Source organism: Cnephaeus nilssonii, assembly GCF_951640355.1.
Source record: "Cnephaeus nilssonii genome assembly, chromosome: X".
Taxonomy (NCBI): Eukaryota; Metazoa; Chordata; class Mammalia; order Chiroptera; family Vespertilionidae; genus Cnephaeus; species Cnephaeus nilssonii.
The window spans coordinates 89,679,983-89,705,260 of record NC_137071.1 but is presented as its reverse complement, the minus strand read 5'-3'; the positions used below and the strand labels follow the sequence as shown (position 1 = coordinate 89,705,260).

General features: G+C 42.2%; 1 protein-coding gene across 12 annotated transcripts in view; it reads left to right on the top strand.

The window, feature by feature from the left end:
- Positions 1-24,125, top strand: part of PASD1 (PAS domain containing repressor 1) — a 126,129-nt gene extending 102,004 nt beyond the window's left edge. For 10 of the 12 annotated variants that reach the window (XM_079765901.1, XM_079765897.1, XM_079765899.1 and 7 more), the window contains 9 exons: positions 9,517-9,568; positions 12,332-12,422; positions 14,434-14,537; positions 18,692-18,874; positions 19,207-19,410; positions 19,868-19,953; positions 21,204-21,444; positions 23,114-23,161; positions 23,564-24,125. In XM_079765901.1, coding sequence (XP_079622027.1) covers positions 9,517-9,568; positions 12,332-12,422; positions 14,434-14,537; positions 18,692-18,874; positions 19,207-19,410; positions 19,868-19,953; positions 21,204-21,444; positions 23,114-23,161; positions 23,564-23,692 — 1,138 coding nt within the window. In that variant the 3' untranslated portion in view covers positions 23,693-24,125. The remainder of the gene's footprint in view (positions 1-9,516; positions 9,569-12,331; positions 12,423-14,433; positions 14,538-18,691; positions 18,875-19,206; positions 19,411-19,867; positions 19,954-21,203; positions 21,445-23,113; positions 23,162-23,563) is intronic. The other 2 variants (XM_079765904.1, XM_079765895.1) reach the window with 2 other exon arrangements.
- Positions 24,126-25,278: the final 1,153 nt, after the last annotated feature.

Here is a 25,278-nt window from a genome sequence, read left to right as displayed (position 1 = left end):
GGCCAGTTTGTTTATTCCTTTATTTACTCAGCAAATATTCATGAAGCACCTGGTAAGTGCTTTTCATTGTGTGAGGTGCTGGGGATACAAAGTTGTTCAAAGCATGTGCACTGCCTTTAGGAAATTCACCAGGTAGAAAAGGTGGACAAAAAGTAGTAACAAAATTTCATACACAGGAAAGGAGAGTTGAAAGAGAGGGAAAAGTCAAAGAGCAGGTTTCAGTCTTGAGTGACTGGGTAGAAGGTGACACTGCACTGTTTACCAAGATAAGAGACATTGGAGGAAGAGTTAATTGGACTATGTTGAATTGAGATATCTTTTAGACATCCAAACTGCATGTCCTAAAGGCAGTTGGATATATGGACCTAACTCAGGGAGAGGTCTTGAGCTAGAGATATAAGTCATCCCTAGTTGAAGCCAAGGGATAAAATATGGTGTCAACCTAAGAATGTCCAAACTTGTAGATAATTTTTATGAGTTTGTTTGAGCCAAGCAGAGAATACATCTGTACAAAAGATCTCAACAGTCTGAGAAAAATACTTCTGAGAATGACAGTTTGCAGTTTCTTTTAATTTGAAATTAAGGAGGGAACATAAGGAAGATTACATGATGGTGGGAGAAAGAAAGGTGGGGATTGTATTATAGAATAGTTAGCAAGATTATGTGCTCTCCTCAGGGTGGTTATAGTTCAAGGAGTCTAAAAAAGAAGCACTTGAAAAGTGTGTTAACCCACGTGCAGGGAAACAATGAACAGGGCCTGCTTAAGGCAAAGGTAATCTTTTTACTAAAGAAGTTATATGCCTGGAGCATGACTACCCACCATGACCTGCCCAATTAGTAATGTATGATTAGAAAACCATGTGAGGTTACTGTGGGTTAGATTTATTATACCACCCTTTTTTGTTCACAATGGTCTGCAAGGGAGATACTATAAAGAAAGAACAGAAAGTGAGGAACAACCTTGAAGAAGTATCAGCACTTACTAAGTAACACTAAATGTTCTGTTAGACTAAACAGATTTATAAATTAAGTCAAAGACTGAAAAAGTTTTACATATAAACGATAATCTTTTAGGAATTTCATTTTTATTTTATTTTTAAAAAATATATTTTTATTGATTGCAGAAAAGAAGGGAGAGGGAGAGAGGGATAGAAACATTAATGAAGAGAGAGAATCATTGATTGGCTGCCTCCTGCAGGCCCCCTACTGAGGACCAAGCCCGCAACCCAGGCGTGTGCCCAGACATGGAATTGAATGGTGAACTCCATAGGTCGACATTCAACCACTGAGCCACACTGGCTGGGCAGGAATTTTATATTTAAATGATGTAGGGACAAATTTATAAGTAACTCTTTTTATGTCTAAGTTACTTGGTGTTGAATGTCAAACCAAAAATAAATACATATTAGACACTTTATAGTACCAACATACACACAAATGAATGAATTAATTTAACTTGTTTTATGATATCTAAATCAATACTTCTTAAATGATATATATTTTATTATATCCGATATATATTTTTTAAACTTAATTTCCTACCATTATAAATAAATAAGTAAAACTTTTCTCTCCATTGGATCAATATCCACTTTTGAAATCATGCAGAATGACCCAGTTATTCTGTTACTTTTGTATGTTCTGAATGAATTTGGAAGGTTTCACAGATACCAATTTGTCACTGTGTTACTAGTCTGTCTTGTTTTTTATTATATCTGTTATCAGACTCCAGTTTCTTATTTTGTGCAGTGATGGGAGTATGGGGGAGGAGAAAATTTCCCCTTTCCCATCTTAGTTCTTCCGGCTGGTTAAATAAATGAAATTACATAAGACAGATTAAAAGGAGAAAATGACCAAATTAAATACATACGTAAGTATACGGGCGGGAGGGGGGGGGGAGTCTACAAGAATATGGGGCCTGAATACAAGTCATGTAGTTGAGGCTTATATGCCATCTTAAGCTAAGGAAAAAGGTGGGGAGTGGTTTGGGACTTTAAAGGGGAGGAAGGCAATTCACAGGGCAATGAAAAAGCAAATGTTTGGTAAACAAATGTTTGTTGGGCCATCATTAACATTAGGACACAGAGAGGGCTTTGACCAAAGGGGCCTTGCTGGGTTCTTCCCTGTCTGTCTACTTAGTTCAAATTAAACTATGGTTACCTATGCTGATAGCCCCCCTCCTGGAGCAGGTTCTAAGTCTGAATTTTTTGAGGGAGTTAGGGGGAAGGTCAAAGTTTTTCCCAAGTCTTTTGTTTCTTAAAAAATAATTTAATTTTCTTAGTTTTTATACAAAATTAACAGGATTATCCTGTATGGTTTGAAAAAGTGAATATTGATACAATGGACAAAAATGTTCCATTTTCTTTTTCTTTTTTTTTCTTCTTTTTTTTTTCTCAAAAAAACATCTGCTTTATTTTCCCTTTCTTTTTTTTTAATTTAATAAATCTTTATTGTTCAGATTATTACAATTGTTTCTCCTTTTCCCCCCCATATCTCCCCACCACCCAGTTCCCACCCCCCTCTACCCTTACCTCCCCCCCCCCCGCTGTCCTTATCCATAGGTGTATGATTTTTGTCCAGTCTCTTACCGTACCCCCCACACCGACACCTCTATCTCCCTGAGAATTATCAATCCACTCCCATTCTATGCCTCTGATTCTATTATGTTCACCAGTTTATTCTGTTTCTCAGATTTTTAATTCACTTGACTTTTAGATTCACTTGTTGATAGATATGTATTTGTTGTTCATAATTTTTATCTTTACTTTTTTCTTCTTCCTCCTCTTCTTAAAGAATACCTTTCAGCATTTCATATAATACTGGTTTGGTGGTAATGAACTCCTTTAGCTTTTTCTTATCTGTGAAGCTCTTTATCTGCCCTTCAATTCTGAATGATAACTTTGCTGGGTAGAGTAGCCTTGGTTGTAGGTCAGTGATGGGCAACCTTTTGAGCTTGGTGTGTCAAACTTCGCCAAAAAACTGAGCATAACTCGGGTAGTGTGTCACTTTGAGGAAAAAATATTATTTCGCGATATTTATAGTTTAAATAACATAAATGTATAATTGTTATATGTAATTGTATTTAATAAACCAAAAACTAAATATTTAACTTACCTGCTTAGTGACTTCTTTGTTCATCCGTCAGGCGGTTTCTTTTGTTGGTCTTGATATTATTTAGCTTGTGTGGGGTGCCGTGAACTAAGATAAGTGAGGGGGAGGGGGAATTCTTTAACTAACCTGCCTATTAGTGACTTTTTTGTTGCTGAATTTCATTGGCTAAATCTTCAATTGAAGATTGGTATTTTGTACACTTCAGGCCCAAGCAAGCACTACTAACTTCATCTGTCAATCTGTTTCTTTTGTTGGTTTTGATATTATTTAACGCTGAGAATAAGGCCTCACAAAAGTATGTAGAGGGAAAAATTGTGAGTAAAGCCATTGCTATATTTTTCAAGGTGCTAAAAGTGTCTGGTAGTCGGTTCCAGGCACTCCAAATTTTCTGTTCGTAGTAGCACTCGTCTTGATTCTCCAAGTGGCACCTTTCCAGATTCTCAAGCTTTGACCTCAAGTCAACAAACACCTGAGCCCAGATACTGTCTTGAAATTCTGCAAATTGCATCACCAAATCATCAATTTGCATCCATTGGAAACCATTTAATTCCAAACTACTGTAGACTACTACATCAGGATACTTAATTATTTTCATGGTCTGTTCTAGACTTCTAAATTGACTAAATCTATCACTAAACTGGTCAAGTAACGAGTCTAAAACATGCTGGTACTTCATATGCAAGAGTTCCATTTCATTTTGTACAGCTGCACTGGCCTTCTCAAAACACTTTGTTACTCGAGGAAAATACTTGTAAGTTTTAGTTTCTATATCTCGCTTGAAAATTTTAACTTTACTTTCAAAAGCTTTTATGTATCCAAACATAACGTCAATACTTTTGCCAAAACCTTGTAACTTTAAGTTCAGTTCATTAATATGAACAGAGAGATCTGTAAAAAACATCAGGGTGTTGACCCACTTATCATCATTAAGCTGAGGAAAGTTTCCCAGATCCTTATAGTCAAGAAATACCTTAATTTCTTCAAAGCACTCCACAAAGCGCTCAAGAACTTTGCCTCGGCTCAGCCATCTTACATTATTGTACATCAGCAGTCCACTGTAGGTGGAATCAACCTCCAGTAAAAGTGCTGAAAATTCTCGCTTGTGAAGGGGGCAAGCAGCTATTAAATTAACTATTTTTGTAACAACTGACATTAAGTCGTTTAAGTTGGTGAATCCTGCCTTGGCACATAAAGCTTCCTGATGGATAATACAATGAAAGGGCACAATCGGATGTCCAATAGCTTCTGTAAACAATTTGACAAATCTGACTTTTTCCCCCACAATATTTGGTGCCCCATCTGTCGTCACTGACACAACTTTAGAGATATCAATGCTTAGGTCACGAAATGTTTGTATAACAACCTTACATATTTCGCTTACTGATTTACTTGTTGACACTGATACTAACTTTATCAACTCTTCTCTCATTGTGAGACCATCAGAATATCAACCAATAATGGCCAACTGAGCATGTGATGTGACATCAGTAGTTTCATCAAGAGAGATCGAAAAATGTTTACACTTCCTTATGTCTCTCTTTAATTGATGTTGTACGTTTGTGTTCAGTCTCATTATTCGGTCTTTTATGATATTTCTATTGAGTGGTAACTCAGATATTCTCTTAATAATTGCATCTTTATTCTGCATATCATGAAATAGAACTGGTGCACATCTTAGGAGAGTTTCTTTAATACATTCTCCCTCACTGAGTGCTTTTCCATGCTGAGCTATAGAGTGAGCAATGCTCAAACTTGCAGATGTTAAATTTGTAGAGCCTTTCATAAATTTAAAGATGGAATTAGATTGGCTCTTATAAAGGTGTAGCTGCCTGGAAATGTATTCCTTCCTTTCATCCTCACTTTTTTCCAAGAGCTGAGAATGATTAGTTTCAAAATGTCTATTTATATTCCACGTTCTGCTTACTACCGTTTCAGTACATAGAACACAAAATGATCTGCCATTTTTTTTCTATAAAGCCATACATCTCGGTCCATGTCTATTGAAAGGGTTGGCCACTGCTACTACCACTTCCTTTACTTAACCTTAGTTTTTTATTTTTTGGGTTCTCCATCAGGGGGGCAGTGACAGAAGATAGAATTATAGATAGCTTGTTAGGCCTGCAGGCAATTAGGGGTTAACTAGCCTAACTAACCACAAAATGGTGCATATAACTGTCTTTTAGGAAAGGGCAGGGTTAATAAGCAGAAATAGGGGTTAATAAGGATGCACAACAGTAATAGTGGTGAAATGGAGTTTGCACTATGGAACAAGATGGTGTTCCTTATGTGAATTAAAATGGCTGCTGCTATTTCTAATGGCGGGAAACGGCACCCAAAGCACTCCACAAATCCTCGCCTCTCCCAGCCTCCCCCTCACTTATCTCAGTAATGATGGATTAGAAATCCATGACACCCCAGAACAGTAGATAATGGTTGCTGTGGTTAACTGTTATTTGGTTACTGGTAATGGCAGGGCCCCCAGAGATGTGTCCCCTGCTGCATTCCGCTGCTCCCTGCTCTGCCAGTGGAAGTGAGGGCAAAGATCCTGGCTTAACCGGAAGTCCTAGAACTAGACGCTCTGTGGTGGACTTCTGTTGTTTTGGCCTACAGACCTCCGGCACAGAGTGTCTAATAGGGGAGGATGAAACATTTGCGACTAGTCGCAAATGTTTCATCCTCCGGAGCAGCAAATGTTTCATCCTTGGCATGCGGCCGCCTCAGTGGCCGCGTGTCATCAGAAATGGCTACGCGTGTCAGTGCTGACACGCGTGTCATAGGTTCACCATCACTGTTGTAGGTTCTTGCTATTCATCACTTTGAATATTTCTTGCCACTCCCGTCTGGCCTGCATAGTTTCTGTTGAAAAATCAGCTGATAATCGTATGGGTGCTCCCTTGTAGGTAACTAACAGTTTTTCTCTTACTGCTTGTAAGATTCTCTCTTTGTCTTTTGCCCTTGGAATTTTAATTATGATGTGTCTTGGTGTGGTCCTTTTTGGATTCCTTTTGTTTGGGGTTCTGTGTGCTTCCTGGACTTATAAGTCTATTTCTTTCACCAGGTGGGGGAAATTTTCGGTCATTATTTCTTCAATTAGGTTTTCAACGTCTTGCTCTCTCTCTACTTCTGGCACCCCCATAATTCTGATGTTGGTTTGCTTGAAGTTGTCCCAGAGGCTTCTTACACTATCTTCAACTTTATGAATTCTCTTCTCTTCTTGCTTCTCTGGAGGAGTGTCCTTTGCCTCTTTGTATTCCAAATCTTTGAGTTGATTCTCGCGTTCCTCTAGTCTGCTGTTGGGTATCTGTATAATATTTTTTATTTCAGTTAGTGTATGTTTAATTTCTAGTTGGTCCTTTTTCATATCCTCGAGGGTCTCATTAAATTTATCAGCCTTTTCCATGAAATTCTTGAAAAACCTTATAACCATGGTTTTGAACTCTATGTCCATTAGTTTGTTTTCCTCCATTTCTTTCATTTGGGATCTGTTTCCTTGCCTCCTCATTTTTGCTGCTTCCCTGAGTTGGTTGGGTAACTTTGTGTACTAGGTGTCTTATTGGTTCAATGGGTCAGCCTCCCAGTTACCTGAGGTAGACACTTTTGGTGTACCCCTTTGTGGACTGTGTGTACAGCCTTGTTGTAGTTAAGTCTTGATTGTTGTTGGTGTCACTGGGAGGAATTGACCTCCAGGCCAATTGGCTGTGAGGACCCGCTGTGTCTATAACGGAAGAATTGCTGTACTGGAGACACGTTTATGGGGCAGGACTTGTTCCAGTAGGGCTTTGGTGCTCACTGAGTCTGCCTCTTGAATGTGTTGCTTATGAGAGTGGTTGAAATCTGGTGTCATCTCACACTGACCACTAGATGTCCTAGTTTCTGGATCTCCAATGGGGTGCAGGTCAGCTACTGTCTGAGGCCCCCCAGCAGGAGCTACAGCAAGAACTACAGTTTTCTCCTGTTTGCTTGGGCGGTTTTGGAACAGTCTGACTGGAGCTGCAGTTAATTTGGTTAAGCTGCCACAGAACAGGCCATTTATATGCAAAAGCCGCTGTGTGGAGCCTGGGTGGGTTTGTAGAATGTGCAGGGTGGGGTCTCAGGGTGGGGCAGGGTGGGGTCTCAGGGCGTCACTAGGCTAGGGCGTGGCAAATGGCGATGGCTGCCGTCAGCCGTCTCTGCCTTTCCGCGTTTCCAAGTCCCCGCATCCCACGCTCCAGCGCAGTAAACAATGATTGTTGGGTGCACCTCTGCAAAAAAGTCACTCTCAGTTTCCGACCCAATGGCCGAGAGTCCAGCTTCTCCCCGTAGGCGTCTGGGTCCCCAGAAACTGGATTTCAGAGTGATTGGGAGCTTGTCTCCCTTCAGGTTGAAGAAAAGCCGCACGCCCAGTTGCCTGCCACCAGCCCAATTCGCGCGCCTCAGTACCTCAGCTTTTCCGCGTTTGTGGTCCTTTCTCTTCTTAGTTGTAAATCTTCCACTCAGCCAGCTTTCCTGTGGTTCTGGGTGGTAGACATTTTGTCTTTTAGTTGTATTTTTGAAATTGTTGTGTGAGGCGGCAATTTAGTTGTTTAACTTTGCTGCCATCTTGGTTCCTCCTCCCATTCTATTTTTCATAGGACCCAGTAAAAAATTCATTTTACTTATATCATTTATTCATAATGGGAGAAAATTAAGAGGAGTTTCAAAAATATATTTTGGATATCATAATATGCATTAAGCAAGTACTGATATAAATAATATCCCAAAGAGGGATATTTTTGGGTGGCAAACCCTGCTTCCCTTCAGGGGCTTTTCACTCTTTGATCTGCCAAAGAAAAACTCTTGAACATAAAACATACATTTTCATAACTGTCAATTATAAAATTTTTAAGGCTTATAAAGTAATTTTAGTATTAAACACAAGATTATCATTCATTCATATTTTCTCTCTCTCTTGCTTTCTTTATTTTATTTTATTTTATTGTTTAAAGTATTACATATAGTAGTACATATATATTTTTTTTTCCCATTGACCTTCCCCCAGCCTCCCCTATCCACTGTTGCATGCCCTCATCCCACAGCTCCCAGTGTCTTGTGTCTATGGTTGTGCTTATATGCATGCATACAAGTCCTTTGGTTGATCGCTTCCCTCCGCCAACCCCAACACTCCTCAGCCTTCCCACTGTGATTTGAGAGTATGTTCGATGCTTTACTGACTCTGTATCTATCTTTTTGTTCATCAGGTTATAATGCTCTTTATTTTCCATAAATGAGTGAGATCATGTGATATTTTTCTTTCATTGCCTGGCTTATTTCACTTAGCATAATGCTTTCCAGTTCCATCCATGCTGCTGCAAATGGTAGGAATTCCTTCTTTTTTATAGCAGCGTAGTATTCCATTGTGTAGATGTACAATAGTTTTCTAATCCACCCATCTGCTGTTGGGCATTTAGGCTGTTTCCAAATCTTAGCTATGGTGAATTGTGCTGCTATGAACATAGGGGTGCATATATTTTTTCTGATTGATGTTTCTAGTTTCTTGGGATATATTCCTAGAAGTGGGATCACTGGGTCAAATGGAAGTTCCATTTTTAGTTTTTTGAGGAAACTGCATACTGTTCTCTACAGTGGCTGCACCAGTCTGCATTCCCACCAGCAGTGCACTAGGGTTCCTTTTTCTCCGCATCCTTGCCAGCACTTGTTGTTTGTTGATTTGTTAATGATAGCCATTCTGACAGGTGTGAGATGGTACTGAATTGTCATTTTGATTTGCATCTCTCGGATAATTAGTGATCTCTCTTGCTTTCTCTCTTTCTCTCTCGTCCTTTACTTATTTGGTGAAAAGTAAGCTAGTATTTATAAAAGAAGGTTCCATAAAGCTGCATTCTCACCTTGAGATCGAAATTCTAATATGGATGGAAATAAATTGTTAATGAGCCAGAGAATGGAGAGTTTCTCTAATTACAGGAAACAAAATTAAATTTTGCCTGAAGCATTTTTTGTAATATCAGTTGGTTTAAAAATTAAGAAAATTCACTGATACTCTTTGGCTTTCTTTTTTAAGCTTGCTTTGCTCACCACTGTCAAAAACAGGTATTGAGGTCTACAATAAACTTCATTCTAAAGAAGGTCCAGATGGTTTATTAATATCATAAAGAACAACTTTCTCTGTGGGAAAAGCAACACCTCAAAGATTGATGATGTTATGTATTAAGAAAAATAATAATTTAAACAAAAATATTTGAACTTTATTTTATTGTAATTACAGAAAATTTTGTTTTAAATGGCAAGTGAGGGTTAGGGCAGGCTGAAGGGGGTTAATGGGGAAAAAGGGGACATATGTAATACTTTCAACAATAAAGAATTATAAAAAAATAAAAAATAAGTGGCAAGTGAGATGTGCTTACCATCTCTCTTTTTACCTATTTATAGAAAAGGCCAAATGGAATCCCTGCGTTCTACATCTACTGGTTCTGCCTCATGCGTACGTATATTGACAGCCAGAGACTAAAAGGTTGGACTTTTATTCCTATAATGTTGATTCTTTAGTTAATGTGTGTGCCAATATGGGGGAGAAAAATAATTTTTCATCTACCCTTCTAGGTTCTTGGGTGAAGTGCTCTTATATTAAAAGACAGATTAAGCCCTAACAGGTTTGGCTCGGTGGATAGAGCGTAGGCCTGTGAACTGAAGGGTCCCAGGTTCAATTCCGGTCAAGGGTACATGCTAGGGTTGCGGCCTTGATCCCAATTTGGGGGTATGCAGGAGGCAGCCGATCAATAATTCCCTCATCATTGATGTTTCTATCTCTTTCTTTCTCTCCCCTCCTCTCTGAAATCAATAAAAATATATTTAAAAAAAAAAGACAGATTAAGTGCTCTGGTTCTGACTATGAAATCATTAAGGTGTAAGACAAAGGGTCAAACTGAGTTCAAGTAATTTACATTCCAGAACAAAGATGAGGCATGTTTATAGGAATGAAAAAATATCCAGTATCCTACAAGGTGAAGTGAACAATATTTGGCCTTCAGACAAAGATTACCAGGCATTCAAAGAAGCAGAGATATGTGGCCCTATTAAAGAGAAAAGCCAATCAATAGAAACCCACTTAAAACAAACACAGACTTTAGAATTAGTGGAGGAGGATATTAAAAACAATTATAACTGTATTATGTACTTCCTTGCCCCACCCTCCATCTGCCTATAAAACTCTTCCATTTTTAAAAAAATATATTTTATTGACCCCTCACAGAGAGGAAGAGAGAGGGATAGAGAGTTAGAAACATCGATCAGCTGCCTCTTGCACACCCCCTACTGGGGATGTGCCCACAACCAAGGTACATGCCCTTGACCGGAATCAAACCTGGGACCCTTCAGTCCACAGGCTGACGCTCTGTCCACTGAGCCAAACCAGTTTCGGCAAACTCTTCCATTTTGTACTACTCCTCAGAGAAACTCTCTATTTGCCAGATGAGATACTACTTGATTCAAGAATGGCTCAATCAAACCAATTGGGTCTTCAAATTTACTGGATTTGATTTTTGTTCTTTAACACTCTAACACTTAGACACACTTTCACTCTTCCCGCCTCTCTGTACCAGCTGGTCAGCATCCTAACATCTCTGACAGGCATATTTTCTTTGTGATTGGCACACATTTTTATTATGATTGCTCTTTTAGCACATCTATAATATGCTTCTCTTCTAGGTTTTTTGTAATATATAGTGCATGGCACCCATAATCTCTGCTTGTTATCTTCTAGCAGTTTTTTTCATGGACATGTTTCAGTTGATTGAAGCATTGTAAGAAATGGGAAATGCATCAAAGTTTGTGCTCTGCCTGTGTTTCTTCTTATTTATATACTAGTAGCCCGTTTGCATGAAGATTCGTGCAATAGACCTTCATTCACCTGGCTGCCTGCACCAGTTTTCTGCCGGCACCAGGGACCCAGGCCTTGGCTGTGGCCACCGCCTTCTGCCTTCTTTCAGGGTCGGGGCTTGGCCCCGGGCGGTGGCCTTGGGCTCAGCGGCACCCAACATCCTTGCTAAGGATCGCAGGAGCCGACCCCCAGTGGTTTCCTGCGATCGGTGCAGGCTGCCCACTGGTGCCCAAGGCCGGGGAAAGCCTCCACCCCAGGCTTTCCTGGCCTTGGGCTTGCCGCACCCAGCGTACCTGCTATCGATCACAGGAGCCGACCCCCAGTGGTTTCCTGCGATCGGTGCAGGCTCCCCGCTGGTGCCCAAGGCCCGAAAAGCCTCCGCCCCTGGGACCCCCGGGAGCGGCGGGAGGGGCGGGATGGGCACGGCCACGCCCCCCAAGTGGCCCATCCACCCCCGGACCCCCGGGAGGGGTGGGAGGGGCCGGGCCACGCCCCCCCTGGTGGCCAATCGCCCCCTGGAGGGGCGGGAGGGGCGGGAGGGGCCTGGCCACGCCCCCCCCAGAGGCCGATCGCCCCCCGGGACCCCCGGGAGGGGCCCGGCCACGCCCCCCGGGTGGCCGATCGCCCCCGGGACCCCCAGGAGGGGCGGGAGGGGCAGGGCCACGCCCCCTCAGGTGGCTGATCAACCCTGGGACCCCCGGGAGGGGCGGGAGGGGTGGGAGGGGCCCGGACATGCCCCCCTAGGTGGCCGATCGCCCCAGGCACCCCGGGGAGCGGCAGCATGGGCCCGGCCACGCCCCCCCCGGGGTGCCGATGGCCCCAGGCACCCCCGGGAGCAGCGGCATAGGTCCGCCAACGCCCCCCCGGGGTGCCGATGGGCCCGGCCACGCCCCCCGGGGTGCCGATCGCCCCAGGCACCCCGGGGAGCGGCGGCATGGGCCCAGCCACGCCCCCTCGGGGTGCCAATGGGCCTGGCCACGTCCCCCAGGGTGCCATCGCCCCAGGCACCCCGGGGAGTGGCGGCATGGGCCCGGCCACGCCCCCCCGGGGTGCCGATGGCCCCAGGCACCCCAGGGAGCGGCGGCATAGGTCCGCCAACGCCCCCCTGGGGTGCCTATGGGCCCAGCCACGCCCCCCGGTGCCGATCGCCCCAGGCACCCCCGGGAGCGGCGGCATGGGCCCGGCCACTGGGCACCGCCATCTTGATCTTCTCAATGGCAGATATGCCACCCGGAGTCCCGCCCCCAGCCTCCAGCCGGCCCAATCGTGGGCATAGCGGAGGTGCGGTCAATTTGCATGTTTCTCTATTATAAGGTAAGATCTTTGTCTCTAAATTGAAATGTCATTTTCTCTTTTGGAAATTCCTAGGATGTAGATACTGAGCAGTATGAATCACAAGAATCTGCTCGTACATCTGGTGACATCAGCCTCACTTCTCCGGAAACCACACGATCATCAGGTATGTGCATTTGGGCATTTGCATAGGGTCTACCAGAAGAAAAATCGTAGTCTACAGAGTAGTTACAGTTTTTCAAATGAAGATAATGGTTTATTTATAATGGTGTGAAATCAAAAGAGTAAATTCTAACTTTCTTAATCTGTAATTTTTTGAAATGATGCTTTCATACCAGTGAAAATGAATATCTCATCAATGGAAGTGCTTGGGAGTTGGTATTACTCCCTCCCATTTAATTTTAAACTTCTAAAGATTGGTGCTATATCTCAGTCTTTGGAAGAACAGCACCTTATCTTTTAATTTTCATGCAGTCTTTTCTGCTTATGGCATAGTAGTTACATTCCAAAGAAATCTCTTGTTTTAAAAAACTGTACTATACAGTATATAATAAGAATTTCTAGTAAAGGGCAAAAGGGATAGTCTCTCAAAAACAATAATATTATTACATAAGTTTCATCATTAAATACATTTCATAAACATAATTGTATAAAATACCACATTTAAAGCAGTGGAGGATGCATAATGCAAATCATATCCTTTAATTAGCTAATCTTACCATAGAGAATTTGTAATTGTAATTTATTTGTTAGATAAATTCTTTCAAAACATAAGGCCCCATTTTCTTTATAGTATATGTGTTGTCTGTATGATATATATTATCCACATTTTTTCCTCATTTGCATAATTAGATGATTCAGCTTTAACATATCCCCACTATTTTCCCCACAAATATTCATATTAGAAAAAAAGATAATTTCGATTATGTATTATTCATATATAGAACTGATAACTCTTTTTAAAAATACTCTAGTTAACAATCCTTCCATTATTATTGTCAATCTCAAAACTTTGTTTTTAAAAGTCCTTCAAAACAATTGATTTAGGAGGAGAGAGGGCAAAGTCCATGGACTCATGATTGTGATTTCTAAAATATATAAGAGTAATTTAGTTTTAAATTTGCACACAGAATTCACTCTTTGGGGTGTATAGTTCTGTGGGTTTCACAAACACAAAGAGTCAGGTGTCTACCACTACAATACCAAGCACAACAGTTCTGTCACCCCCAAATTCCTTTGTGCTGTCTGTTTGAACTCAAACTCTGTTCTCCATCCTCTGGCAACCATTGATCTGTATTGCATCTCTGTTTTTCTTTTTCTAGAATGTCATATAAATGGAATAATACAGTATCTAGCCTTTTTGGTTTGGCCTTGTTAGCAAAATGCATTTAAGATTTATCCATATTGTATGAATGAATGGTCCATTTCTTTTTGTTTGCTGAATAGTAATGTATCTTATGATGTTGTTTTTTAGAATCCATTCATCTGTAGAAGGACATCTGAGTTGTTTCCAAGTTTTTAGTGGCTATAAACAGAACTACTATAATCATTTGCATAAACTTTTTATGTATGAATATGTTATTAATTCATTTGGATATATTCCTAGGAGTGGGACTACTGGATCATATGGAAGTGGGTATGAAAAAAAAACAAAAATACACCTGCCAAACTATTTTCCAAAATGACTCTACCATTTTGCATTATTCAAATAATGTTCTTCACTTTGCTTTTCGGGGCTGTTGAAGGAGCATCATGTTGCAACACCGTCAAGATCACTTCGAGAACTCCTGAGATCCCATAGCCTGGGGAACCTAGTTTTTCAGAAGTGATTTATGACCAGGTTTAATTTGGTTTTTATCAGTTGGAAGGTACCAAAAGAACTGTATAATGAAAATATACTTAACACTAATGGGTTTGGGCACCCCCTTATGCTTGGTTGGGTGGAGGTAAAGTCAGACACTCCTTCCCTTTTCTTCATTTGCAGATATGAACAGATTTTAAAGTAATTTCTGAATTACTCCTGGTACCTGGCATGTCTAATCTTTAACATGAAATAAAACTGGACTCTCTTGTTTTTACAACATAAAAGGAAATAAAGATAAATCTATATAATCTCTTTCATAGAATTGCTATTTTTGCTTTGTGGGTCATGAATTTCATTGTGCTTGCTTCCTCAGCTACAACATCTTCACAGAACTTAGAATATGAACCTCCGGTGGAAGAGGGGTATACTACAGTTGACGTGGAACCGGTGCAGCGCGTGGAAGAGATGGAGGAAGAGGTGAAGCAGTTAGACAAGGTGGAGCAGGAAAATCTTGCTCCACATATTTATCTGGACCACTAACTCTGGAAAGCTCCAAATTTCCACTGTTGTGCCCAGTTTCACTTTGAAGAAAGCATGCTTTTTGTTTGTTTGTTTTAACTATCACTATTTCTGTTGTACTGGATTTTCAGATGTAGCTGGAAATTTAGCGCAGTGGTTCTCAACCTTTCTAATGCTGCGACCCTTTAATACAGTTCCTCATGTTGTGGTGACCCCCAACCATAAAATTATTTTTGTTGCTACTTCATAACTGTAATTTTGCTACTGTTATTAATCGTAATGTAAATATCTGTGTTTTCCGATGGTCTTAGGCTCTAAAGCATCGGTTTTCAACCTGTGGGTCGCGACCCACAGGTTGAGAACCGCTAGCAGGGTGGCCTAAGACCATTCCACAACATGAGAACCGCTAGCAGGGTGGCCTAAGACCATTCCACAACATGAGGAACTGTATTAAAGGGTCGCGGCATTAGAAAGGTTGAGAACCACTGATTTAGTGGGTCCTAGCAAACAGGGAGGTTGAAGGTTCTCTAAGACCAAATCCTTGTTCTCTTAATATGAAATATGCAAAGATACTTTGTGCTTGAAAGAAAATTTGAGCTGAATAGGAAGATTAACCCAAAGAAAAGGCAGTACAGTATTTTTAAGAGCCATGCTCTTCATCACCTGTGAGGCAATGCTGACCATCTCAAAGGAAGATGACATTACTGCCTACCCATACCAATACCTACCCAATAGAACTAAGATTTTCTCAATGGAATTTTTATTGATTAGAAGCATGACTTTCAGAATGTTAGATATACTAGTATACAACCTTCAATAATAAGCACTAATGTATATGGTCTGAGGCCAAATCAGGATAGTTGGATTAACTAATATGTTGCTGTTCTACCTCCAAATTTTTGTATATAATCACATATTTTGATGAATATAATATTTTATATTAGGATTATTAAAATCAGGATTCCTACCTGGAGAAGGGTGGTGGATGTGAAGACCTGTAAGGTTTATTTCAGTAAGGTTTATGACAGCCAAGATAATGAACTTACAGTCTGTTATGTGGTATTGTATGCATTGATTACCAAGCCAAAGGTGAGTCACTCCATTCCTGATGCCAAGCCATCCTCTTCTAAAGAGAATAACTGAGGGCTAGAGGACAGTTATTTGAGTTTGGACCCAGCAGTGTGATATTGGCACATTCCTGAGTCTCAGTTTTTCCATCTTGAAATGGTCTGCTTGCCTTGCAGGGATTTGTGGACTGCTATGGAAATTCTTTGAACTATTTAAAAGAAAATTTCTGTAGAATTCCATTTTCTCTTTATGTTATGCTAAAAACTTGATCTCCTTTCACTGTTGACAGGCTTCTCTTCTCCTTTGAATTAATTTACAATTAAACTTTAAATATACCTTTTATTTACATTAATCAAAATAACCAGCAGTGAGTGTGTGTAGTCTGGCTCTGTATGTGATAGTGTATTAGGCTTATTTCTGAGTGCCATGGATTGATAGATTGGAATGTATCTGGAAGATGGAGACCAGGATGGAGAGGCCCTGGAAAACATAATTGGGTCAGTAGTGGAAGCACTGGAGAAGGGAGACTAGAGAAGGGATGCTGGAGAAGGACAGAACAGCTTGATCCAAATAGCTGCACGGCCATTGTGCTACTGAAGTAGAAGATGTGTCTCCAGTGGATCGAATTAGGGTAGAGAGCGAACAGCTCAGGGCAGGCCAGTCAGTATTCCACTCCCTTCAAGGAAGCCTTTTTGAGTTAGCTTACTTCCTCAAGGGGGGAGCCCCTCTTTTTCAATGGAAAAATTTGAGCCAAGGTTTGGTAGTTCATCTGCCAGGGATAGCAGAGAAAAGATTCCTGCCTGGAGAAGGGTGGTAGATGTGATGACCTACAAGGTTTATTTTAGTTCTGAGTTGAGATGATTTTTTTGATCTAATGAAAGCCTACTTTCCTATAAAAAGATATATGCACATACATCTTACCTAATAATAGACAAACATGTAAATTGACCAAACCTCTGCTACACCTACCAGCCAATCAGGAGGGAATATGCAAATTAGAAGGAGAAAGATGGCGGCCGCCCAGCTGCTCCTGGCGTGGAGTGGCTGGGCATGGCAGGACGCCTGCTATGAGAGGGAGGGCAGGGGGCGAGGGGATCTACAGGAGTGGCACTCAGGCCCCACAGCAAAGACTCCAGCCTGAGTCAGTAGCAAAGGCGGCAGACTCCAGTTAGAGTGAAGGCCTGGGTCCCGGGTGCCAGAGGAAAATCGGTGCTGGAAACCAAGGGAAGAAATGCCTATTGCACGAATCTCTTCGTGCAACGGGCCTCTAGTACTCTATATAAAGGAAGAGGGCAGTTGGACAATTTTCATTGAATTATATGTCCTTTGAATCTAAATGGTAGCTTTGCTGGGTAGAGTAATCTTGGTTGTAGGTCCTTGCTTTTCAACACTTTAAATATTTCATGATAATCTCTTTTGGCCTGCAAAGTTTCTGTTGAGAAATCAGCTTTTCTGCCTTTCCTACTAGTCTTGATGTGGCTTCTTTTTATATCTTTAGTTGTAGGACTTCTGTTCATCTAGAGTTCAGGTGTTTCTGAATGATAGTTATTCTCTACTTTAGTTGTAATTTTGATGTGGTTATGGGAGGATTAAGGTACCATATTTACCTATGCTGCCATCTTAACTGGAACCTGTGCTTTTTTTCTCATCATTAATACTAGGACTGTTGACTGGGGCTGTGATTCTCTAATCTTGTTTATACCCACAGTGTGTATAGCACAGATTAAGGCAAACAACAGTTGTTCCCAGGTCCTACTTATAGCTTTGACAGTTCTTTTTCAAGAATCTCCCCTTTTTTCTGCCCTCCTCAGCCAATAAGTTGAGAAGCCTTGTCCACTTCCTTAATTTCTCTCAAATGTGTCCATTCCTTTCTGTGTTTCCAGCCTCTTACATCCACCTAGAATTACCTCCACAGTCCTCTAACTGGTTTCTTTGACTCCAAGTTTACTCTCTCCCCCCAGTTCTTCTTCTGAAGTGCTGTAAGAAGGCAAGTTCTACATCATAGGTTTGAGCATGTCACTTCCCCAATCATATCTGTGTTTTAAATTTCTGCTTCTGGCAGCAGCACAAGGTGGCTGATGAATAAAATTCAAGTTCCTTAGCCTCCTAAATTTATATGGTCTGCACAAAGCTCGTTTCCACTTCCATTACACATATGACTTTTCTCATACCATCTATTCCAGTCAACCTGTAGCATTGCTTTGTCTCCCAGCACCCTTTCTACTTTTATAAACCTGTCCATTTGTTCATTTTAAGATGTGAGGTTGTTATTCAAGTTAAAGTTAGATTCCAAGGGAAGAGTATTCCTCCAAGTACTAAAACTGTGTACTATGTTGTCTATTAAGTACCTACTTTGGAGTTGTGAAGTTCAGATCTGTGAATTTCTATACAGTGCTTAGAAGAATGCCTGGAACAAAGGAAGTTCCAGTTGAGCATTCTTCTTCTTACTAATAGGCATTGATAACAGGCATCCAGTGGATGTTCCCCACATGTTTCCTTTGTGATCTGACCTGCTACACTTTGACCTTTCCCCTATGGACTCAGGGAAGATTGCTTCACTTCTCTGGGTCAAGTCCATAGCTTTATGTTTAAGGGGGGAAATAGACTAAATGATTCCCATGAGTCCTGCCAGTATAGCTCAGTGGTTGAGTGCTGATCTATGAACCAGGAAGTCAAGGTTCAATTCCAGGTCAGGGCACATGCCCGGGTTGTGGGCTCAATCCCCAGTAAGGGACGTGCAGGAGGCACCTGATCAATGATTCTCTCTCATCACTGATGTTTCTATTTATCTCTTTCCCTCTACCTTCCTCTCTCTAATATATATATATATATTAAAAAGAAACGATCCCCATGATCTAGTTCTGATCTAGAATTCCTGGATTCTTTAACCATTTTTTAAAACTTCCTAGTAATAAATGAAACCAGTATTGGAGTGCCGTTGGTCTCGTTCTCAATCTTTCAAAACTTAAAAATAAAACAATATGGTAGGATTTGGTGAAACCTAGTATTCCTATTTATGAACCATAAGTAATTCCTTCCCACAGCCATTCAGAGTATCATCGCCGATTGCAGCGTACATCAACAAACGTGAGAAGGAACTAGTAATGCGTTTTAAGAGGAAGCTGGAAGAGAAGACTCAAATGCTGCGGGCTGACATCAGAAAGCAGAGAAAGGAACTGAAACTGATGAAGGAGCAGCTTAACACACTGAAGGATTCTAAATTTCAGGTCAGAGACCAGTTCTATGTAAGTGGCAGAAGAGAAAGGAGAAGGGGACAGTCTTCAAGGAGTTAGTCTATAGGGTCTGCTAGTAGTGACAGCTGCTGCCCCAGGGCAGCACATGTCATCTGGAATAATCTTCAGCAGGGATTTAAGGCTTTGCCATTTTTCTCTTGACTGTAGCACCCTAGATGGGTCTAGCCAGGCTCTAGGAGTGGCAGATGTGGCTCATATATAGCCAAGGATTCTTTGTGGGTTTGCCTGTGGGTGGTCTTGCTCCTTGCCCAGTATGTCTTGTGTCCTAAGGAAAGGTGTGGACCATGAATACTGTGTTCTTACAGATGCAGCCAACCATGCCACACTACATTGGCAGTGATGAGTCCCAGGCTTTGGAGCCAGCTCCCAAGAAACAACGCACTGAGCAAATGGAGAAGTCCTTTTCAGATACCAGTGAGACCAAAAGCTTTCATGCTTTATGTCCACCTCGTTCAATAAGATTCTCTGAGTTGTTTAAAGAGCCTGGGCCTTTTGGTCCCTCCACCCAGGTACGGAAAGTCTGTTTTCACTGGGTAGCTTAAAGGGGATTTCATTTTCATGAAAATGTATGTTTACCTGGTTCTGCTGAGGGGTAATGACTACTCAGTTGGCTGCAGTTGCTAGATTCCAGCTTCTTGCAGCCATGAACATGACAGTAGGTAGTGCCCTGCTAAACAAGGTGATAGACACCCAGACCCCTATTCCCATAGAGGCAGGACTACTGCTGCATTTTGCTCTGGAGAAATGGAGAGTGGTCAATCGGTTTCTGGGAGGCTTTTCTAGACACTGAGATGTTTTCATCTTTTTCCTTTTAATGTAGCAGTACCTGCAGAAGCAGGAACAATACCTGCAGCTGCTCCAGGAACCCCAGCCCCAGCAGTGTAACATCATTGTAGAAAACCAGATACTGCACATATCCTTGCCAAACCTTTCTGCGCCCCTCTCTGATGATTCCCTGTTTTCAAGCAGATCCAGTCCACTGATGCTCCTCTACAATTAGCAGCTGAGAAACAAGATAAAAACATTGAGAGCCAGGAAGAAGAAAGTCAAAGGTAAGAATTGCATGGGATGGTGATAAGGGATAAGGTCACTGTAATCCTCTCATGGCTGGACACCATGCCTGAGACCATTGGTGACTTGCCCACAGGGCAAGATAAGTTTTCCCCATCAAAAGTATCTCCTACACATCTTACTCTGTGGCCACAAGCCCCCCTGCCTCTACATGCATGGTGCATAGCCAAACATACATTGATGAGACAGGAGTCTCTATGATACAGGAGGATTAGATAAGAAGCCTCCCATCTAGGGAATTAGCATCCAAATATTGAATTTGCTTGGCTTCATCCACCCAGGCCCAGTCTCATGTCACAGGGTATCTAAGAGAAGTCATGAGTGCTCACAGCTAAATAGCTCCTGGGCTCCCAGTTTCCTTCTCCAATTTCAATCGGATCTGGTGATCACAGTAGAGTAGTTGAAGGAGGTCTGCCTGGTGTGGGTGTGATAGTTGCTAGATTGCCATTGGATACCTAAAGAGCCAAGAATACAGGACTAAGTGCTGGGAAACAGTATGAGAACATGAACACATTTTCAGCTCAGTGATAAAGTCTTTGAACTCAAATGCCAAAAAGAGAAGGTTCTGCTCAGCAATGAAGGGGTTTTCATAGCATATACTTGATGCCCAATAAAAATTTTTAAATAAATGCCAGCTCTCTGAACAGGCCTCCCAAAAACTCTCTGGATTTCCTTCTTAGCCTTCCTTTAGGATCACTGAGGTGGATTAGTGCTGTGTTTCCCTGTGGCCTGATCGTCAGAATCAACCTGAGGAGGTTGTTGAAAGTGAATATTCAGAGTCTGACATAGGGCTCATAAATGTATTTATTGTAAGACACTCAGGCTTAGGGCTATGGAGACAGCACTGAACTTTGGAGTGAGGACATTAGTCTTGCAGCCTGTCTCAGCTGCTACCTTCTTTAGTGACAAAGGGCAGGTCACTGACTGGAATAGGTGAAGTGATTTGCAGAAAGCCACAGAGATCATGATTTTGGCAGAACCAAGATTGCCCAAATAATATAAATGAAACCACTTGAGACAAATGACTATAATTATCGTAATGTTTATATTTGCTTTACTTTGGCAAATGAGTCTTATTCAGGCCAAAGTGAAAGTACGCAAAAGGGAATCCTTATTTAGCCACCAAAAAACAAATGTGCCTTATGCACCTACTGATGAGCAAAACAATACTTCCTGGTCCATCTTCTCTAGATCCATGTCACTGCAACATGTATCCTATCATCTCTTACAGTTTTGTTCCTGAGGACCAGCAGAAACAAGACATGTCACCACTAACATATAGCACAGATAGTGATGTTCTTCCTGCCAGCAGTTCTCCGTCTCCCGTATCTTCTGACTCAGATATAAGCTCCCTGGAGACCACACAGGATTACATCCAACTTTGGCCTAAGACATCAGACCCAAACAGTCGCATCAAATATGAAGTGAGAAGTTGGCCTTGCACTGACCAGGACCAAGGCGATGGATCTGAGGTATACCAGCCCCTTCTCCTCTGCCCTCTAACCCAGGCCAGGGGTTCTGCACAGAGGCTTGGCCCCTTTCCTATAAGGCACACATCATGGGCTTATGCTCTGTGTATGAAATCCAAACTTCAAATCTCAGTAAGTGTGAGGGAAGTTATTCATATGCTGGTAGTACTCACTGCTGAGTAAAAAGATTCTCTTTAGGCTTCCATGAAAAAGTCAGCAATCCTCATGAATATTAAATGCAATTCGACTGAAAAACTTCTTTAAAAGCCATGACTGGTGTTGGAGCATCTTCCCGTAAACCAAAAGGTGGTGGGTTCGATGCTCAGTCAAGGCATATACCCAGGTTGTGGGTTTGATTCCTGGTCAGGTCATGTATGGGAGGCAACTGATCTATGTTTCTTGCTCATATCAATGTTTCTCTCTCCCTCTCTCCTCTCCCCCCTCTCTTTGTCTCTCTCTCTTTCTTTCTCTCTCTCTCTCTCTCTCTCTCTCTCTCTCTCTCTCTCTCTCTCTTTCCCTTCCTCCCTCTCTCTCCAATTAACAAAAAACGTGCCCTCAGGTGAGGGTTAGAAAAATTCTCAAAAATATGTTACATGGGCAGAGTGGGTCACACCATATGCCCATTGCCCCAGCCCAGACCCCTTTAAAAACTTGTAGATTTTTAGTTCTGCTACAGAACCCAGAACATAGTATGGGTGTTTCCTCATAGGGAAAATAAATCAAGGGTCCTTCTGTTTAGTGTGCTTGTATATGTCAATGGGGTGCTCAGTATTTGACAGGGCAAACCCCATCTCAGAAACCATCTGCATGCCATGTTTCCAGGGCAGTGATGGGAGCTGGTCCAGATGGCAGCACATAGCAGGCTTTGTTCCTAGGTACAGTCCCAGAAGCCCCTTGGGGACCACAGACTCTTGATATGATGAACAGCACTTACAAAGGTGTTTTGATTCAGGGTTTAGAAATCTTAATAGAGCTTAACCTTTTTAAAAAAATCTAACAACAAAAAATTAAACACTAAGCTAAAGCAAAATGAAAGAGTTTGGATATTTTAAATGGCTAAAGGTGTGTTAATTTCACATGCACATCCTGAGCAAATGAGCTGTCAAGTGTCTAGAAAGTTGATCAGTTAGAGGTACTGCTCACACAAAGAGATCAGATGGTCAATGGACTCTGTGATTCAGTTACCAAGCCAGACTCTGCCCATTAGACCCTTCCTCATGCCCACTCTCAAGGTACTTCCCTTCTGGATGGACCCTGAGAGGCAGAGCTAAGACAAAGTGAGCACATAATACAGGGAAATGGAGAAGGGAGGACCCTGGAAGGGTGAGCTGATAGGAGAGTGCAGTGGAGCTGCCAAGGGCAGGACCGAGTAGGATCCTCCCTGTCTGTAAGACTTCAGGATTCCCCACACCCTGCCCTGGCTCATCTCTACTGCCCTCTGGGCCCTTACTCTCACCAAGTTCCCCGATACCTCCAGCTCTATGCCCATTTTCAGCTAGTCTCCTTCTGTTTCCTCTGTCTTCTTCTCTACCTTGTTGCATTCCACTTGTTGAAATCTTGCATTACCTTCAGAGCCCAGCCCAAGTCTCTTTCTTCAACAGAAAAGACTCCCACAGCCCACTCTTAGTAATACTATTTTTGTGTTTGTTCCTCCTTTTCCCTTTCTCTACAGCCCAGAGTGAGTTGTTACTACTCGTGTCACCCTGTGGAAGTGGGCCAGGTAACTGCCAATAAGTCTAACCAAGTCCAAGCCAAGTAGTGGGAAGGTCCAAGGGTAGGGGCAGGGAGAGACCATTTAAAGTTTTCACTAGCCATGGCTGGCAGAAGAACTGGGCCGGGAGGGCCAATATGGGACCCAGTAGCTTTAGGCATTAAGACAAGTTTGGGAGAGCCCAAGCCTGCTTCTGCTGGTCTTTAAGTCAAAATGCTGTTGGGAAAGGGAAGTGGGAAGGAACTCCATTTCTCCAGCTCTGCCTTCTACCAGCACCTTTCAGGCTTGTGTTCCAAAGTAGTACTTTTCTATACCTTGCTAACTTAAACCAAGGGGTCCTTCCACTGCTATAAATTGGGCACAGGAACTTTTAGCAAAGGACTTCACATTGTTCCCATTTTTTTTCCCCAGCAGGAACTAAGTCCTGGGGAAGAAACCCAGGAAACTTCAGGTCCACCGGATTCCCAGGACACTGCTGATGATCCATCAGAAAAAGTCAGTGCTTACTTATCTTCAGACCAGTCTGAATCAGATGAGTAGCTGAACCAGCAGTATTCTCATACAAAGCCTTGGGAGGGGCTCCTAGAGTCCCTTGGGCTTATACTTACTTTTTTCCCCCCATAAAACTGTTTTTGTAATTTTTAGTTGAACACAACCTATTTTTTAAAGCTATACTGCAGTATTATCCCTAGTGTGCTAGTGTGTGACAGCAGCCAGGCCATGGCAGGAGACCACTGTCCCAATATACCCTGCCCAACTTCACACACAGCTCTTCTAGACAGGCTGTAGTGTGCTCAAGTTAAAATGCCTTTTTTTTTCTGTCGAGAAATATTTCTAGAATGGATTGCAGTCTAGTAAGAAGCTTGTTTTGTCTTAAGCTGAAATAATTCTGAGACCCTGTCAAGCCTCGAATGCTCCCTACAGTGTTACTGGGACCAGGAAACCCACAGGGAATAGCATTCCAATTGTGAGGGGCTCCGACCTAAAATAATCAGTTTCACAGTTTAATAAAAATTGTTTTTGCATTTATGACTGATTTTGTTTTCTTATTTTTCTATGACTGGTTTATGGGACTTAGAAATGATATTGCCTTAGCTGACTGGTGCTAAGGTCCTGAGTAAAGGGCTCTTTTCCTGGAGTTGTGTTCCTTGTATGTGACCAAGCTCCCCTCAGCTTCTCGTTCACACCTGAGTTCCCTACTACACTTGCAGAGGCCATTGGTTCCTACCTTCCCAAGTGGCTGTGTGCTCAGGCCCCCTACGTGGCTGGCAGAAGCCTGTTTGATTGACACTAGGGCAGCCACAGACTCACTAGGCCACAATAGTTGGCCTAGGGGCTAGCCAGTGTGTAGATTGTATTCATACCTTACTAACCACCTCAGAGACTATATAAAGGGCAAGGTGCCCATTCACTTGGCATGCAGGTTCCTTTTCACTTGGGATAGCCCTTTTTGGGGGAGGGTGTACTCCCTGGAAAAAAAGTGATTAAGTGATGTGCTCCCTGGTCAAGCACCAAAGAGAGCATTTTTCCAGCTGTCCACACGGTGGGGGGTGGCAGGTGGGGGAGGGCTTGGATAACTTTACCAGAAGTCATTTTGTGCCTTTAATATCAGTATTAATGTAATGACCCATTGCTGGATGAAGGCAAAGAAAACTTCCAGTCTCTAGTGACAAGTTAAAGGTGGCATATGAGTTCTTACACCCACAGGAGGAGCTTGACATTCCTCAGCCAGCCCGATTTCTATCAGGGTGCTATGGACTGAATCCCCCCCACACACACACAGTTCATGTCAAAGCCCTACCCACAATATGATGGTATTTGGAGGTGGGACCTTTGGGAGGTACTTAGGCTTAGATGAGGGTGAGGTCCTCAGGAAGGGATTAGAAGAGACACAAAGAACTTGCTCCCTCTCACATTGTGTGCACAAAGAGGAGGTTCATGTCAGCACCCTACAAGATGGTGGCCACCTATAAGCCAAAAGAAGAGGTCTCAATAAAACCTATCTTGCTGGCACCTTGATCTTGGACTCCCAGCTTCCAGAATTGTGATAAAATCTGGCATTTTGTTAGGGCAACTGGAGCTGACTGCTGTTTACTTTCAGACTTGTCTCTTTGTAGCCATTGGAA